At 39.8% G+C, this 16,920-nt stretch overlaps 1 protein-coding gene across 3 annotated transcripts in view; it reads left to right on the top strand.

Annotated features, from left to right (window-relative positions):
• Positions 1-16,920, top strand: part of SLC44A1 (solute carrier family 44 member 1) — a 130,181-nt gene that overhangs the window by 11,249 nt on the left and 102,012 nt on the right. For 2 of the 3 annotated variants that reach the window (XM_061633159.1, XM_061633143.1), the window contains exons 3-4: positions 406-494; positions 3,205-3,271. The exons of the other annotated variant lie outside the window; for it this stretch is intronic. In XM_061633159.1, the coding sequence (XP_061489143.1) occupies positions 3,230-3,271 (42 nt within the window). In that variant the 5' untranslated portion in view covers positions 406-494; positions 3,205-3,229. The remainder of the gene's footprint in view (positions 1-405; positions 495-3,204; positions 3,272-16,920) is intronic. 3 annotated transcript variants of the gene reach the window in all.

Here is a 16,920-nt window from a genome sequence, read left to right as displayed (position 1 = left end):
AAAAGTAATTTTTGTAATGAACGTAATTTCCTTTTAATAAATTAATACTTGATTTATTTGACTACTAAGAGTTTATTTAGACAGACAGACATCAATTTAAATTTTTGACTGGGACAGTTGCATAAAATTAAAAATACAGAACTAATAGTATACCTGTAGAGTAATGTGTCAGTTTCTAGATAGCAGGTATTAATCTAAATTTGAACGACTTCATTTATCTACTCACCCCTCACCCCAAAAAAAGGTTCGCTTGACTACTTAGATACCAAATCGGTATTCTGTTCTGGCATGTTGCAAGGCTATTTGGCCCTGGACTGATAGTCTGTTTTCTTGGTGCTTCAAGGCTTGAGCTATGTGATGAAGCTGGCTGATAAAATCAAATAGAGGTTTTTTTTGTGTTCCTAGGAACCCTGGAGTTCTTCAACTCTCCGGAAGGTCAGTTTGCCTAATTGTACAGATCTTCCCCTACAATACATATCTGCAGGAGTTATTGGGTATGTCTCTGAATGCACTTCAATGTGTCTAGGGCAATGGTGAGACTCAGCAGGCATGGCTGATGTCCCAAATAAACTGAAGGTGTGCTTTAAAATGCATGTCCGAATTAATCTGAAACCAACGGGTTTCCATGGGGTTGGAAAGCGTTCCCTGAGGGTATGAAGCTTAAAACATATGGATCTAATGTTTTATAATAAAAGTTGGAATACCTCATAACTTTTCTGATGGATGTGTGGGCATTACAAATTTAAGTTAAGTTGCATATTTGAGTCTTCTGTCCTAGATAGTCAAAACTGAAAACTGAAACGTAAGGAAAAACCAGCACAGCATGGTAATGCAGGGGAGAGGGCATGTTTTGCCTCCCCCTGCTTGCATACTCCTTTGCATGTAGATCCACACCTTATTTATATGTGAATGGGGAAGACACCTAGATGGCTGCCCATCACATCTAGTTTGGCTCTAAAACTCTCAGTCTTCTGTGGAATGAAACAGTTGTTACAATAGAAGATAATTGAAGGAGATTTTAATGGCTTAAGCTAGTCTAAACTGTTTTCCTTAAGACTATTAACACTGTGTCAATCATGATAGCTTCAGGGTGCTATCCACAGTATGGTAGCATCTGCTGTTCAGCTTCCTTGTGTTCCCTGACAGATATAGATTCCACAGCAATCAACCAAACTTATTTCATGTAATCTGTTCAGGGGTGGAGTGTTAAACTTTGAAAATATTTGTCAATCCATCTTTTTTGGCTTTAGGTGGTAGTATTTAATTGTTGATTTAATGTTTGAACCTTCATAGGACATATACTTCACCTTTTAGGTTGAAATGTTCTGAGGGAAAATAGAGACAAAATGTTAGGTAATTTTCTTTACCCTATTTTGAGAAGTTGCTGGGGATAGAATGGACCACAATTAGCTTAATTTACTTTTCCATTTATTTCAATAAGGGTAAATCCAGCCCTTCCTAAATTAAATTTAGCCCTTACTAAATTAAAGGAATTAAAAAAATAGAAAAGTTGGGATGAGGAGATGAAATGCTGTAGGACAATTGACCCTATAATTGTTTTACTTCAATTTTTATTGTTTGAATAATACAACTAAATAAAATAGTACCAAAAAACTCACAACATCCCACTGGGGTCTAAAAGAAGATTCAAGAGTACACACCACAAGCATCAGTATACACTTAAAATCAAATTCCAAGGGGTTGAGGAAATAGTGCGAGATTACCATGTTACATCACATAGCATAATAACTAAATATTTCTACGTTTTCCATTTCATTAAGCATTCCAGATTTAAAGGGATACTGCTGGCAACATATTTTGTAAATTAATGCTATAAGCATATATAAACTAACCCCATAATTGTACAGGAGTACATAGAGTATGAAGCAGTTCAATTTTTCTAAAAAGTTTTTAGAAATATTTCAAATGGCTAATGGGGTCAACAGCAACCTCACTGGTTGGGATGGTTAAACAGTGTACATTTTCCCATTAGTGAGCTGTTCCAAGTTTCTACTCCAAGGGATGGCTAAAACACAAAATTACCTTATTAAATTAGAAAGTTGGGTTGATAAAACAATGATCAACCAGGAACAAGGAAATGTGCATGTTACATCTTTAGTTGTACACTTAGAACAATCTTAGAGGTACCTAAATAAACTTGGTATTAGTGAGACAAACATGTTTGGAAACAATGTCATACAGGTACATTTATCAGATCACAAGCAGCTACAACCAAATTGGGTTGAATGTACTTTCTGTGGCAAACCCAGGTTTGTTCCCCCAAATGGAGAATAACTGATGAAGCAGTATCATTGACACCTAGGATTTGCAAGTTGCTGAGTTACTGAGCAAGCTAATAAGTTTTAGATTGCATTCATAGACACATCTGATCCAGGTTTTAGAACACCATATTTCTGGTATATTTAGCACTGTTCCAAAGCTTCATTGGATAAAGTAAAAGAATCTTACTTTGTTCCCCAAACTCTAGAAAGATTTGACACATTGGTCATATTTCAGCAAAGGAACAGAACAGTGACAGAAAACTGGGGAAAAAACTATGTTTAACAGAGAGTAGAAGAAATAATAGGTCAACAGTTTTCAACTATTGAAAAGAGTGTGTCAGAAGAGAACGATGTTCACACTATCCAGCGATGACAGCAAGAATTGTTCTTCAGTGGAGCTTTGTCCTGCCTGTTTTGTAAGCCTTCTGATCAGGAGCTCTGCTCTGTAAAGGACATGATTAACATTAAATAACTGTTATAAAACTCTGCAACAGTTTTCACTCCCTCCCCTCAACCTCCACTTGAAATAAACAGCATTGTTCATCAAATTGCAAAGTCTCCAGTTTTTGCCCAGAGACTATGAGTTTTTGGGGTCCTCTCCAGACTCTGAGCTGTGAGTTACATTAATCTCCGGACTCTTAGCTTTCATTTTTTAAAAAATTAAGTTTCTAGGTAGTCTGGTTCAAAAGATATAAACCATAATGTCAGACACACAGCCCCGCAACTTCTGTTAATACCAGCTGCTCTAATCTCTGCCCTTTCAGATTTCTAGCCAATAAGTGAAGTCAAGGCTGTGATTGACAAGATTTGTTAATCCCCAGGCAATAGCTAGATGCACAGTTTCCTTTTCCTGCTTGTCTCACATCAGGAATTCAGTAAATATATAGCTTTCAACAGCATAAAGAGTACTTTCTTTCTACAGGATTGGAACTTGCTTCTGAGTAAACATGGGTGAGATTGCACTACAAGAAGATCACAGCAGGATCTTGGTAGGCATAAAAGTTTACATGCAGGGGTTTTTTATTGCTTGCAAAAATGGCATGCATTTTATCTTTCAAATAATTTTTGAACAGAAGTTTTAAAAAGTGCTACAGTGTTATACTTCCCTAATTAAGGAGTCAAACAAGTTTAAATTTTACTGGACTGTTGAAGAGGGCAGTTTATTTGTCTTATTCATAACCTGTTTTGAAAACCTTCCCGTTATGAAGCTTTTCTGGGAGTAAAGCTGCAATGCTAACTCCACATACCTGGGAGCTAACCCCATTGAATTCAGTAGGACTTACTTTTGAGTAGACATGGTTAGGATTGTGCTGAAAATCAGTTGGACTTTTGAGTGAACATAGAAATGAACTATGTTGTAAATCCTTCTCTCTCTCTCAGATCCTTTTCTTTATTTAAAGCAGTTAGGCAGGACTTACTTAAGTGTCACTACTTTTATTTGGCAAGAAACTAATACTTTTTAAAAAAATGTTCTGCGATAGCCAACTGATTTTGACAATAAACTATTATATAGGGTGTACTGTATGTATTTTTACATCTTCAGTGTATGTGTATATGGAATATTTCCAACAACCCTGTGAGGTAGGGTTGGAAACCACGGCAGCTCGCAACAAGAATTAAAGCCATTTAAAATCCAGTAAAAATAAAACAAGTATAAACAGTTGCAAAACAGCTTAACGAGCCATGATTCTGAATTTTGGATTGGGTGAGTGAAGTTCCTTATGACTGAATTGCAGTCCTGTGCATGCTTCCCTGTCTGAATAAGCCCCATTGAATACATTGGGACTTGTTTCTGAGTAAACATGCATAGGATTGCACTATAGATACCTTTACACATTGTGTAAATAGTAAACATCTTTGACATTCATGCTTATATAAACATTTCTTCATACTCTGTCTTGATATGTATCTGATTTCACACTGGTTGTAAATTATTTACAAATTATTATTTCTGCTACATTTTAAGTGTGCCCTTCTTCCTGGTCCCCCTCTGTTGTTTTCACCTTGAGGGGCAGATTAGGCTGAGAGATGGTGCATAGCCCGTGGTCACCCAGTAAACTGTGTGGCTTATTTCCATTTAAAAATTTAATTAAAATGATTTATATGTAGGCAAAGTTTATGAAGTAATGCAGATCCACATAATACATTTAAAGCACATCCAACTAGCATTTAAAGCGCATGACTTCCCCAAAAGAATCCTGGGAAGTGTAGTTTTCCCCCTCACAGTTATAGTTCCCACGACCCTTAACAAACGACAGTTCCCATGATTCTGTGGTGGGATTCATGTGCTTCAAATGCATGGTGTGGATCTGCCCTAGTTATGCTGTGCATTCATTAGTAAATTGAAAAGAACAATTTTAAAATATACTTTTTAAAACTGGGTCGTAGCTAAATGGTAGGGCACATGCTTTGCACGCAAAGGACCAAAATTCAATATCTGGAAAAGACTATTGCCTGGAATTCTGGAGAGCCAATGCTAGTCCATATCATCAGTACTAAGCTGTTGTTGTTATGTGCCTATAAGGCGACTACGACTTATGGCGACACTATGAATCAGTGACCTCCAAGATCACCTGTCATGAGCCATCCTGTTCAGATCTTGTAAGTTCAGGTCTGTGGCTTCCTTTATGGAATCAATCCATCTCTTGTTTGGCCTTCCTCTTTTTCTACTCCCTTCTGTTTTTCCCAGCATTATTATCTTTTCTAATGAATCATGTCTTCTCATGATGTGTCCAAAGTATGATAACCTCAGTTTCATCATTTTAGCTTCTAGTGATAGTTCTGGTTTAATGTGTTCTAACACCCAATTATTTGTCTTTTTCGCGGTCCATGGTATCCGCAAAGCTCTCCTCCAACACCACATTTCAGATGAGTTGATTTTTCTCTTACCCGCTTTTTTCACTGTCCAACTTTCACATCCATACATAGAGATTGGGAATACCATGGTCTGAATGATCCTGACTTTAGTGTTCAGTGATACATCTTTGCATTTGAGGACCTTTTCTAGTTCTCTCATAGCTGCGCTCCCCAGTCCTAGCCTTCTTCTGATTTCTTGACTATTGTCTCCATTTTGGTTAATGACTGTGCCAAGGTATTGATAATCCTTGACAAGTTCAATGTCCTCATTGTCAGCTTTAAAGTTATGTAAATCTTCTGTTGTCATTACTTTAGTCTTTTTGATGTTCAGCTGTAGTCCTGCTTTTGTGCTTTCCTCTTGAACTTTCATCAGCATTCGTTTCAAATCATTGGTTTCTGCACATAGTATGGTATCTTCTGCATATCTTAAATTATTGATATTTCTCCCTCCAATTTTCACACCTCCTTCATTTTGGTCCAATCCCGCTTTCCGTATGATATGTTCTGCATATAGATTAAATAAATAGGGTGATAAAATACAACCCTGTCTTACACCCTTTCCGATGGGGAATCAATCGGTTTCTCCATATTCTGTCCTTACAGTAGCCTCTTGTGCAGAGTATAGGTTGCGCATCAGGACAATCAGATGCTGTGGCACCCCCATTTCTTTTAAAGCATTCCATAGTTTTTCATGATCTACACAGTCAAAGGCTTTGCTGAAATCTATAACGCACAGGGTGATTTTTCTTCTGAAATTCCTTGGTCCGTTCCATTATGTGTGTTTGCGATATGATCTCTGGTGCCTCTTCCCTTTCTAAATCCAGCTTGGACATCTGGCATTTCTCGCTCCATATATGGTAAGAGCCTTTGTTGTAGAATCTTGAGCATTACTTTACTTGCATGGGATATTAAGGCAATAGTTTGATAATTACTGCATTCCCTGGGATCCCCTTTTTTTGGAATTGGGATGTATATGGAACACTTCCAGTCTGTGTGCCATTGTTTAGTTTTCCATATTTCTTGACAGATTTTTGTCAAAATTTGGACAGATTCAGTCTCAGTAGCTTGTAGCAACTCTATTGGTATGCCATCTATTCCTGGTGATTTGTTTCTTCTAAGTATTTTAAGAGCAGCTTTCACCTCGCATTCTAAAATGTCTGGTTCTTCATCATATGATTCCTCTGTGAATGAATCTGTGATCCTGGCATCTCTTTTATAGAGTTCTTCAGTGTATTGCTTCCATCTTCCTTTTATTTCATCTCGGTCAGTCAGCATGTTTCCCTGTTGATTGTTCAACATCCCTACTCTTGGTTTAAATTTCCCTTTCATTTCTCTAATCTTTTGGAACAGGGCTCTTGTTCTACCCTTTTTGTTGTCCTCTTCTATTTCTATACAGTATCTACTGTAATAGTTCTGTTTGTCCCTATGTACTAGTCGTTGTATTGTTGCATTTAGGGTTCTGACTGTGTTTCTATCTCCTTTTGGTTTTTTCCTTTCCTTCTCTCTTTAACCATTTTAAGAGTTTCTTCATTAATCCATTGGGGGTCTTTCTCTCTTTTTAACTAGAGGTATTGTCTTTTTGCATTCTTCCCTGATAATGTCTCTGACTTCATTCCATAGTTCTTCTGCTCCTCTGTCAACTAAGTTTAAAGCCTCAAACCTGTTCCTTATTTGATCTTTATATTTTTCTGGGATGTTATTTAAATTGTATTTTGACATTATGATTGCTTTGTTGTTCTTCTTTAGCTTTACTCTGATTTTTGATACGACCAGTTCATGATCTGTACCGCAGTCTGCTCCTGGTCTTGTTTTCGCAGAAAGTATGGAACTCCTCCATCTTCTGCTACTAATTATATAATCAATTTGATTCCTATATTGACCATTGGGTGATGTCCACATGTACAGTCGCCTTTTTGGTTATTTAAAAAATGTGTTTGCAAGAAACAAATTATTGGCTTCGCACAATTCAATAAGTCTTTCTCCTGCTTCATTTCTGTCTCCTAAGCCCCATTTCCCCACAATTCCTAATTCTTCTCTGTTCCCTACTTTTGCATTCCAATCCCCCATGATTATCAGCACATCTTGTTTTGGTGTGTGATCAATTTCTTCCTGTACTTCTGTGTAAAATTTCTCCAATTCCTCCTCTTCTGCATTTGCCGTCGGAGCATAGACTTGGATGATGGTTATGTGTATAGGTTTCCTGTTTAATCTCATTGATATAACTCGCTCAGACCTTGCGTTGTAGCTCCTAATTGCTGTTGCTACATCACTTCTCGCTATTAAAGCAACCCCATTTCTTCTTAATTTCTCATTTCCTGCATAAAATATTTTGTAGTTGCCTGATTGAAAATGTCCCATTCTCGTCCATTTTAGTTTGCTCACACCAAGTATTGTAATGTTGATGCGTTCCATTTCTTGCTTGACAATTTCTAACTTTCCCTGGTTCATGCTTCTCACATTCCTTGTTCCTATTGTGTGTGTCGTACAACTCCGGACTCTCCTTGAGCATCAGCCTCTGGGCTTCCTTTTGGCTTTGACCCAGCTGCGTCATTAGCCACAGAGATATTCGTACTTGTCCTTTGTTCTTCCCCAGTATCTCGGTGAGTGCCTTCTGACTTAGGGGTCTCATCTTCCAGCACTATCTCGTGTTGCATTTTGGATACTCTGTTCATAGGGTTTTTGTGGTAAGAGATATTCAGAGGTGGTTTACCATTGCCTTCCTCTGAGTTTGGATGCATCTTAGTCTGGCGTTTCAGCTTTGACCATTCTGCCTTGGGTGCCCCTGCTCGGAGTCTAGCCTCTTGGTCAAGACTCGTGACGGCATTGCTCTTAGCTTCTTCAACACTCTCAAACCCCCTCACCATGTTAAGGTGTGCATCCTAGAGGGGGAGTACGGAGCTAGATGGTAACAAATGGCCTGACTAAGTATAAAAGAGGAAAGAGACTCAAGGGACATAGTGACTCTAAAATTTATTTATCTATTTTATTTACAACATTTATATACCGCTTTACTGTAAAAAAAACCCTCAAAGCGGTTTATAGAAGGAATTAAAACAATAAAATTATTGGCAAAAACAGTTAAAGACTGGTATTTAAAAAAACATTCAAAATAATAAAACACACAATGAGTTAAAAACCAACATAATGGCTTCTACATGCCTGGGTAGGTTTGCCTAAACAAAAATGTTTTTAGCAGGTGCCAAAATGAGTACAATGAAGGCTTCTGCCTAATGGAAATAGGTAGGGAGTTCCAAAGTATAGGTACTGCCACACTAAAGAATCAATTTCTTACAAGAGCAGAACAAGTACTGTGTGGCACCCGTAACTTGGAAAGCACACCATGAATTTGGCTTGATAGTAAATCGGCAACCAGTGCAGATTTCAGAGTAGAGGTATTATGTGCTTATAGGGTCTCACTAATGTCAGCCGTCGTGCTGCAATATTCTGCACAAACTGCAGCGCCCGGCTCAAGTTGTTCTGCATGTGTCAGGCTATGGTCTGAAGGCACATGAGGCCAGCATCCTGCTGAAGCTAAGCAGGGTCAGGTCTGGTCAGGTCAGTGCCTGGATGGGAGACCATCTGGGAACCATATGTAAGCCGCCTTGGGTTTCTATGATGAAAAGAAAGGCGGGGTATAAATGTAATAAATAAATAATAAATAAAAGCAACAAAAAAGCTTTCTTCATATACGTCCATAGTAAAAGACAGAGAAAAGAAATGGTGGCACAGCTACTCAATGAGGATGGCAAAATGATAACAGATGACAAAGAAAAGGCAGAAGTGCTCAATTCCTACTTTGGCTCAGTCTTCTCCCAAAAAAGGGTCTATGACCCTCCCGGGAAACATGAAGTAGAAGGGGCAGGAATGGAGCTTGAGATTGATAGACAAATGGTCAAGGAATACCTAACCACTTTGAATGATTTCAAATCTCCAGAGCCCAATAAACTGCATCCTAGGTATTGAAGGAACTGGCTGAAGAACTCTCAGAACCGTTGTCTATTATCTTTGCGAAATCATGGAGGACTGGTGAAGTGCCGGATGACTGGAGGAGAGCTAATGTTGTCCCTATCTTCAAAAAGGGCAAGAAGGAAGAACCAGGGAACTACAGACCAGTCAGCCTAACATCAATCCCTGGAAAAATTCTGGAGCAGATTATAAAGCAGTCCATCTGTAAGCACCTTGAAAGCAATGCAGTGATTACTAGGAGCCAACATGGATTTATGAAGAACAAATCCTGTCAAACTAATCTCATCTCATTTTTTGATCAGGTAACCTCCCTTGTAGACTGTGGGAATGCTGTGAACATAATACATCTGGACTTCAGCAAAGCTTTTGACAAAGTGCCCCATGATATTCTGATTAGCAAGCTAGCTAAATGTGGGCTGGATGAAACAACTATCAGATGGATCCACAGTTGGCTCCAGAATCGTACTCAAAGAGTGCTTATCAGTGGTTCCTTTGCAAACTGGGTGGAAGTAACAACTGGGGTACCACAGGGCTCAGTCCAGGGCCCAGTGCTCTTTAACATTTTTATTAATGACTTGGATGAGGAGGTACAAAGCATGCTTATCAAATTTGCAGATGATACAAAATTGGGTGACACAGCTAATACCATGGAAGACAAAAACAAAATTCAAAGGGACCTTGATGGGCTGGAGCATTGGGCTGAAAACAACAGAATGAAATTCAACAGGGATAAATGCAAAGTTCTACACTTAGGAAAAAGAAACCAAATGCTAGTAATAAGATGGGGGATACTTGGCTCAGCAGTATGACATGTGAGAAGGATCTTGGAATTGTCATTGATCACAAGCTGAATATGAGCCAACAGTGTGATGTGGCTGCAAAAAAGGTGCTATATTAGGCTGCATTAACAGAAGTATAGTTTCCAAATCGCGTGAAGTACTAGTTCCCCTCTATTCAGCACTGGTTAGGCCTCATCTTGAATAATGCATCCAGTTCTGGTCTCCGCACTTCAAGAAGGATGTAGACAAACTGGAACGGGTTCAGAGGAGGGCAACAAAGATGATCAGGGGATTGAAAACAAAGCCCTATGAGGAGAGACGGAAAGAACTGGGCATGTTTAGCCTGGAGAAGAGAAGACTGAGGGGAGATACGATAGCACTCTTCAAGTACATGAAAGGTTGTCACATAGAGGAGGGCCGGGATCTCTTCTCGATCGTCCCAGAGTGCAGGACATGGAATAATGGGCTCAAGTTGCAGGAAGCCAGATTTCAACTGGACATAAGGAAAAACTTCCTAACTGTTAGAGCCATACGACAATGGAACCAATTACCTAGAGAGGTAGTGGGCTCTCCGACACTGGAGGCATTCAAGAGGCAGCTGGACAGCCATCTGTCGGGAATTCTTTGATTTGGATTCCAGCATTGAGCAGGGGGTTGGACTCGATGGCCTTATCGGCCCCTTCCAACTCTACTATTCTATGATTCTATGTGGATTTCTGTGACCGTGGCTAACTGGCTGCCAGGATTTTTTTAGTTCTGGTTAGGAACCCTGGCTGTTGTGGAATGCTGAGCTTTCTGTCTTACTTATAGGAATCTTGTTGTGGTTGATATGGTATTGCATTTAGGAAATCAATACTGTATTTTGCTTTCCTTTTTCTATTTGCATTTCATTTATCTCTGACCTATTCTCTTTTATCCACTGAAGCAACAACAGTGGTTCCATGTGGTCAGCTCAATCCCCTTAAACCCACTGATGATGCACTTTGTCATTTGCATGATGGTCTGTTTCTTGCCCCAAAGTGGTAAAAGAGTATTCACATACTGGGAAGTGTGGCTTCAATTGCTGTTGTTCCTAATCTACTGCCTGTGAAGGTAGACCAAACCATGTGTGTTTTCTCTCTGTCAGTTATTACTCACTGGAATTGGGTTGGCTGTGAAAGCAAGTTTATAAGCATCCCACAGAGTAGGCAGGAAAGAGTTGAGAATCATCTTGATTCTTACTCTTACTCATTTCTGAAACTTCTTTCGGCAGTGAAGGGTCAAATATGTAAAGATGTTTGGAGCAGTCATGTTAAAAGGGCAGGGCATTCCAGGCAGCGGGTTGCCAACCCTGCTTTAAGATGGATATCGTTGCAGAGGATCCCTAGTCAAGCCTTACCAACAGCACAATCATAACAATATCTACTCAGAAGTAAGTCCTGTTGAGATCTATGGGGCTTAGTCCCTCAGTAAGTGTATTTAGAATTGCAGCCTTCAGGGGCATCCATCTTTACTCCTGAGGGCTCCCATCTAACATCTCCACAACACTAGGCTTTCTTGCTACAATGATCTTCTGGTGATTGGCCTGGCTTGAGGGCACTTAAACCCTTCTTGCCAGAAGCAAGTAGGTAAGATTAAATGTTCCTTACCCAGGCTCTCTATGCAGGTAAGAAAGAATGATCCCGTCACTTCAGCTGGACATGGAAACACCCTCATTTAGCTTAAGTTGAGTGGTATGCTCCAAGTAACTGTGGTTGATGCTTAATGTATCATGCTTAATGACATCACTAGAGCAAGCTCCATGATATCACTAGGGCATGCCTCTGAAATCTCAGGGTTTGGGATGCTTCTGACCTGGCAATCCTAAATATGATTGTTACTACTGTATGAATATTAACCAATTTTAACATGCTAGATTAGGTGGTTAACAGAAAGACAGAGAAAGGATTTGGGACTTCATATCTCTGCAGTTGCTCTGAGAGCTGTTTCAAAATAATTCATCAAGGGAAGAATAGTATGAATTATTTTCAACTGTAATGTTGTGTCCACTCTCAACATCGTTTAGGCTGCTATCCTATATCTACACATCTGCGGCTAGGCCCCATTGAACTCAAGCAGAACTTACTTTTGAGTAAACATGTATAGGATTGCAGTGCTAGTGTTTTATTGTAGACTGGTTACTATCTTGATCCATTGTAATAGATTGTGGTCATGTTATGATCATAAAGCTGCAATCACTTGTAGTAGAAAATACAAAAATTACAAGTCCTTATTTTACAGTCGAGGTTCCATGTAATGTCTTAGAACTGTTACCATGACACACTTCACACTACCAGTCTCAGGTAGCAGGAATAACAAAATGTTCCCTGAATTAAAAGTTCACAGCCTGTTTCTAAAATTGTCAGGTTTTATTCAGCATTCTCTTCCCATTGACAAATTAGTTTAAGGACTCTACTTAAAATATTACTTTGAAAAGAACCTGCTTTTGGTGGCAAGATTATTACTTCTTCTGCAGTACAGAATGGGTCATGAGGTCTTGCAAGAACTATAGTAGTTTGTTTCTTTAAATTTTAGCCTTAAAAATTGTAAAAGAGTGAGAAATGTCCCCAGATTGAACAAGTGACTCATTCAGCTTCAGGAAGAGGAGAGCCATCATTTTGTTAGGAATTTTCTTTCTAGTCTTTACCCTGAGGGTGAAATTGCAGTGTTTCTTATGTACCTTTGAATTAAAATGTCATCAACTTGTTGATGTTACTCTTAAATACGTTATTTAACAACATTCCTAAAATATTTTCAAGTTCATTTGGTGGAGGAGTGTTACAGTTTGGGTGGTATTCAACTAATGTGTCCTGTCAGCAAAAGGATTTATATTTGTGCAACAGGACTCCTCTCCTCCCCAAAACTGCTCCAGGGGTTTGAGGGGGAATCCCTAGAACAAATTTATGGGGTGTGCAAGGCAAAGAAGACCTGTTGCATAAGTGGAAATCCTTGTGCTGACAGGACCATGACTTAGTGCTATGTTGGATACAATCCATAACCTCCTATCCTGTATCTTTGTGCATTTTCCATTATGAAAAGGTTTTGAATCTACAGAACCATACTTATCAACCTGTCTTTTGCTTAAAAAATAATACTAATATTACCTGCACGGTCTGCAATTTTTAGCTGGTCTTGGTAACCATATGAAAAATTGTGATTTTTCTAATTCTTCCCTTGCTGGCTTTGTTGCATGCCTGAGTTGCTCCAGGCAGCCTGGAATTCCCCGTCCTTTTCCCACGGGGAAAGGAAATATCAGGATATAGCAGAGCTTGCCCATTTGGCTGTTTCTGAGTTGAGGCTTGCTGTGGAAAGCAGTCTGATAGGGAGAAGGGATGGTGATGATGATGATGATGATAATAAATGTCTATCCTGCTCTTCCTCCCTAAGGAACCCAGAATGGCAAACATCAGCAAAACAGTTTAAGAAAGAAAGAAAAGCATTCTAAAAGTAGTTTAAAACATTCTAAAACACAATTACAGTTAAAAACATTCCAAAGCACAGCTAGTCCTTCTCTGATGTCCCTTTTAATTAAGGTCTCTGCTGTTAAGAGTTGGGCCATTAATTAGACTGAGGGGGAAAACTATAAGACACTTACACAGACACTCCATGGGGCAATCTGACAGGAATTAGGAAATTCCTCTGTAGTACTTACGGAACACTCAAACTGTTAGTATCCCTTACTTAACAGGAAATGGGATGAAATGGGAAGCTGAGGCTTTTGCCTGTTGCGTAATAGATGCTTTTCGATGAAGAGAGATAAGCTAATAGCTGCTTGTGAAAATAGTTTCTGTTTTTTGGGCTTTGTGAAAGATGGAGGTGGTCAGCTCCTGTTGACCCACTGTTGGAAAACTAGGTCCGTTTAGAAGCATGTTATTTTCATCACATGTTTGAGTAGTCAAATTCAAATATCAGTCTTGAATACCATTGCTTTCTGAGTGATTTATTTCATGTTAATTTTTATTTGGGGGGTTGGAGAAGGGAATATTTATTCAATATTACATAATTAATGGTGTGCTCCTGCCTATTGGCTGCGTGAAACAGCACTTTCAGGCAGAGCTTGGAAAAGTTACTTTTTTGAACTACAACTCCCATCAGCCCAATCCAGTGGCCATGCTGGCTGGGGCTGATGGGAGGTGTAGTTCAAAAAAGTAACTTTTCCAAGCTCTGCTTTCAGGCAAGCTGTCTGTAACTTTTAATAGGTTCCAAACGTGCTTCATCTCCTGCTGTTTCTGCCAAAGGGCAAGGATGAGTATCTGCTGCTTTTCTTGAACAATTTCATTATGCTAAAGTTACCAAATGTGAGCCCTCTGCGTTGCTCTTTGCTGTGTTACCCTCTTCCTGTTGTAGAGTACCAGTTGCTTCTGTGTGTAGGAGCAGTGAAGTACACATGAAGCTATAGGGTAAAGACATCCCTATTCATTTAAATACATGACTTTCAGGGTGTTCCTAAAAACTCCAGTTCCTTTGAAGATTCTTCAAAGAGATGAGGAATGCTAGACAGGTCTTCAGAAGACATCTTTTCTTCCGTTACTGTTCTTCCTCTGCAATGTACATATGTGTTATAATGATGGGTGGGTTTTAGGGAAGACTTGCAATTTGCAAGGGGCAAATGCAAGGCCCATGAGGCTTGGTGAACGCTCTCCTAGTAAGTGCCCTGTGTGTACTGTGAGTGCAGCCTAGAATGTACCCCAGCAATTCACTGCAGCACCCAGGAGTTCCTCAGCAGGGGTTTCCTGTGCTAGGAAATTTAAGAACCACTGGCTTAAATAAAGAAATTGAACCTGTGCACACAGGAGCCCTTGTGTTCAGCAATAAGAGCTATGCTTCATCCAGTGGCTACTTCCTCACTAGCAAATAGAAAAGATAATTTTGAATAATGTCTTCATCAACAGGGGGGCATCTGTGCCTAAATGAATACATAATTACTTAATGCTGTTTGGCTTAAATTTTGGGACTATAGCTCTTCTACACTGATAGAACTGTTCTTTCTCTCTCCCCCCCCCCCACGATTCTTCAAAGTCACAGGGCAGAAGTATGATGTCATTGTTTCATCAAGATTACCAGAACTGTTCATTTCAGTGTGTTGAAGATGGCTTAAGTGCTGTTTTCTTCCAAATTGGTACAGACAGTCATACTTTGTCATACCTGCTATTGGATGGAGTAACCTGGTGAGAACAAAATAATGTGACTGACTCAACTGAGAGGCTGACAAGCAGGTGGTGTATGGAAGCACAGGGTGATCAAGACAGTAACAGATGAATAAAGAAGCCTAGATAGTAAACATGCTTTCCCACTTTCATTATCACCATTAATTGTCGAGCCCCAGCTCCCTCAGGAGGATCAAAGAGGGGGGCTGGATAAGTGTCAGTGCCAGCTGCTAGGGCAAGGGGAAGAATCAGAGGGTGTTAAAACTTTCGGAGTGTTTGACACTGTGCCAGCTCCCACGGACAGTCCTCCCGCCGAGGAAGACTGTGCTCAGCTTTCAGACGCCCCCATAGAGCTGTTGGGGGATGTCTTGGCGCACGCGCCAACTCCACCCCCCTGAGCTCCCCCCTTGGCACATCAAGCGCTTCCCAACCTCCTGAAGCTGAGTCGGCACCTATCGAGGCTGTGTTGTCGGATGAGCCAGTGGAGGCACGCCCCCTTTTGCCCTGCGCCAGATGCCGGGAGAAGCGCTTCGGTCAGAGGGAGGTTCTTCGGAGGAGTCAGAGATTACGGGCGAAGACCTTTCGTACTTAAGCCTGCTCCCTACTGACAGGGGTGCTGACTCAACTTCCTTCACACGCTGCAGAGTTTACTTAGGTAGCCTAGTTAGGGACTGCAGTATAGCGTGCCTATGAAACGTATTGCCTTCGATGTTACTTTAATAAAACAGGAATTGATTCCATCCTCGTCTCTGTCTCGTGAGTCTCGCTCTGGGCAGGACATTAATAATACATTCTTGAAGCACAAGGTCATACCTTCAAAATGCCATTTAAATGATGCCAAGTATTTCCCAAAGTACAGTAGTGTACAGAATAGGGGAAATTTCACATGAATAGGTGCAGTGCTCTGTAACAGTCATTCGTTCAAGACTTGTGTGTTGAGGAAAAGTACATGGCTTGTTAGTTGCCTTCCTTTAATGCATTATTCTCTAAAGCTATTTAAAATATTGGAGGTTGCTTAGCATCTCTTCATAGCATGAATTATGTAATAAATCAAAGCACATACACCTTTCCAGTTTTGTCACTTAATGATTCCTTGTGCTTCTGAAGCACTGCCTCTGGATAGTACTTGTCTTGTTAACTTCAGCAGAAATTTGTAAAGAATGAACTTTTTTTGATTGACAGTGGAGTGATCTATACAGTTAAAAGTAGCACCTGAAGCTTTTTTTCTTGAGAAAACATTTATAGATGAATACCCTGGCATAATTTGTATTGCCCATCAAAGAGCAAGACTGTCCTTGATGAAACATACTTGATACTTGCAGCATGTCCCAAAGATAAGTGAATTTATGAAGCAACTGCATTCTGGACTTCTACTTGTCTCCATTCTAACAAAATAGCTGTATATTATTCACATAGTTTTGGGTGTTGTTTAGTGCTAGAGGGAAAGAAATGCAGAGTCAGTGAAGAACCATAAAAAGAAAAGCTGGGTGCCATGGGAGAAGGCACCCTTGCTGGTGTTCCCAACTTCCTTAAAAAAAAGAGATTACTTGAAAATTCCCATACTGAACAGCAAAGATCAATTTTTTAAAGGCACATAGGTAAAGGAGAAGGAAGGCTGTGTTACCTGTCACTATTCACCTTGCAGGCATTATGTCATGTTCACCATTGAGTTTTGCACAATCCCATTGTATGTGGCAATTGTAATATGGATGTGTTATTGGCAGTACACTTTTCCTCAGTACAAAATTTGGTACATTTACTGTGGGTGAAACACAATATTCCTTGCAACTGCAAGGGAGCACATCCAGGTAAGAATGGAGCATTTATTGCACTAAAAACTTAACTTGGAAAGGCCCTTTATTGTGTCGTGCT

The sequence above is a fragment of the Rhineura floridana genome, chromosome 1, assembly GCF_030035675.1.
Source record: "Rhineura floridana isolate rRhiFlo1 chromosome 1, rRhiFlo1.hap2, whole genome shotgun sequence".
NCBI classification, from domain to species: domain Eukaryota; kingdom Metazoa; phylum Chordata; class Lepidosauria; order Squamata; family Rhineuridae; genus Rhineura; species Rhineura floridana.
Note: the sequence above shows the minus strand (reverse complement) of the source record. Positions and strands in the feature narration are given on the sequence as shown.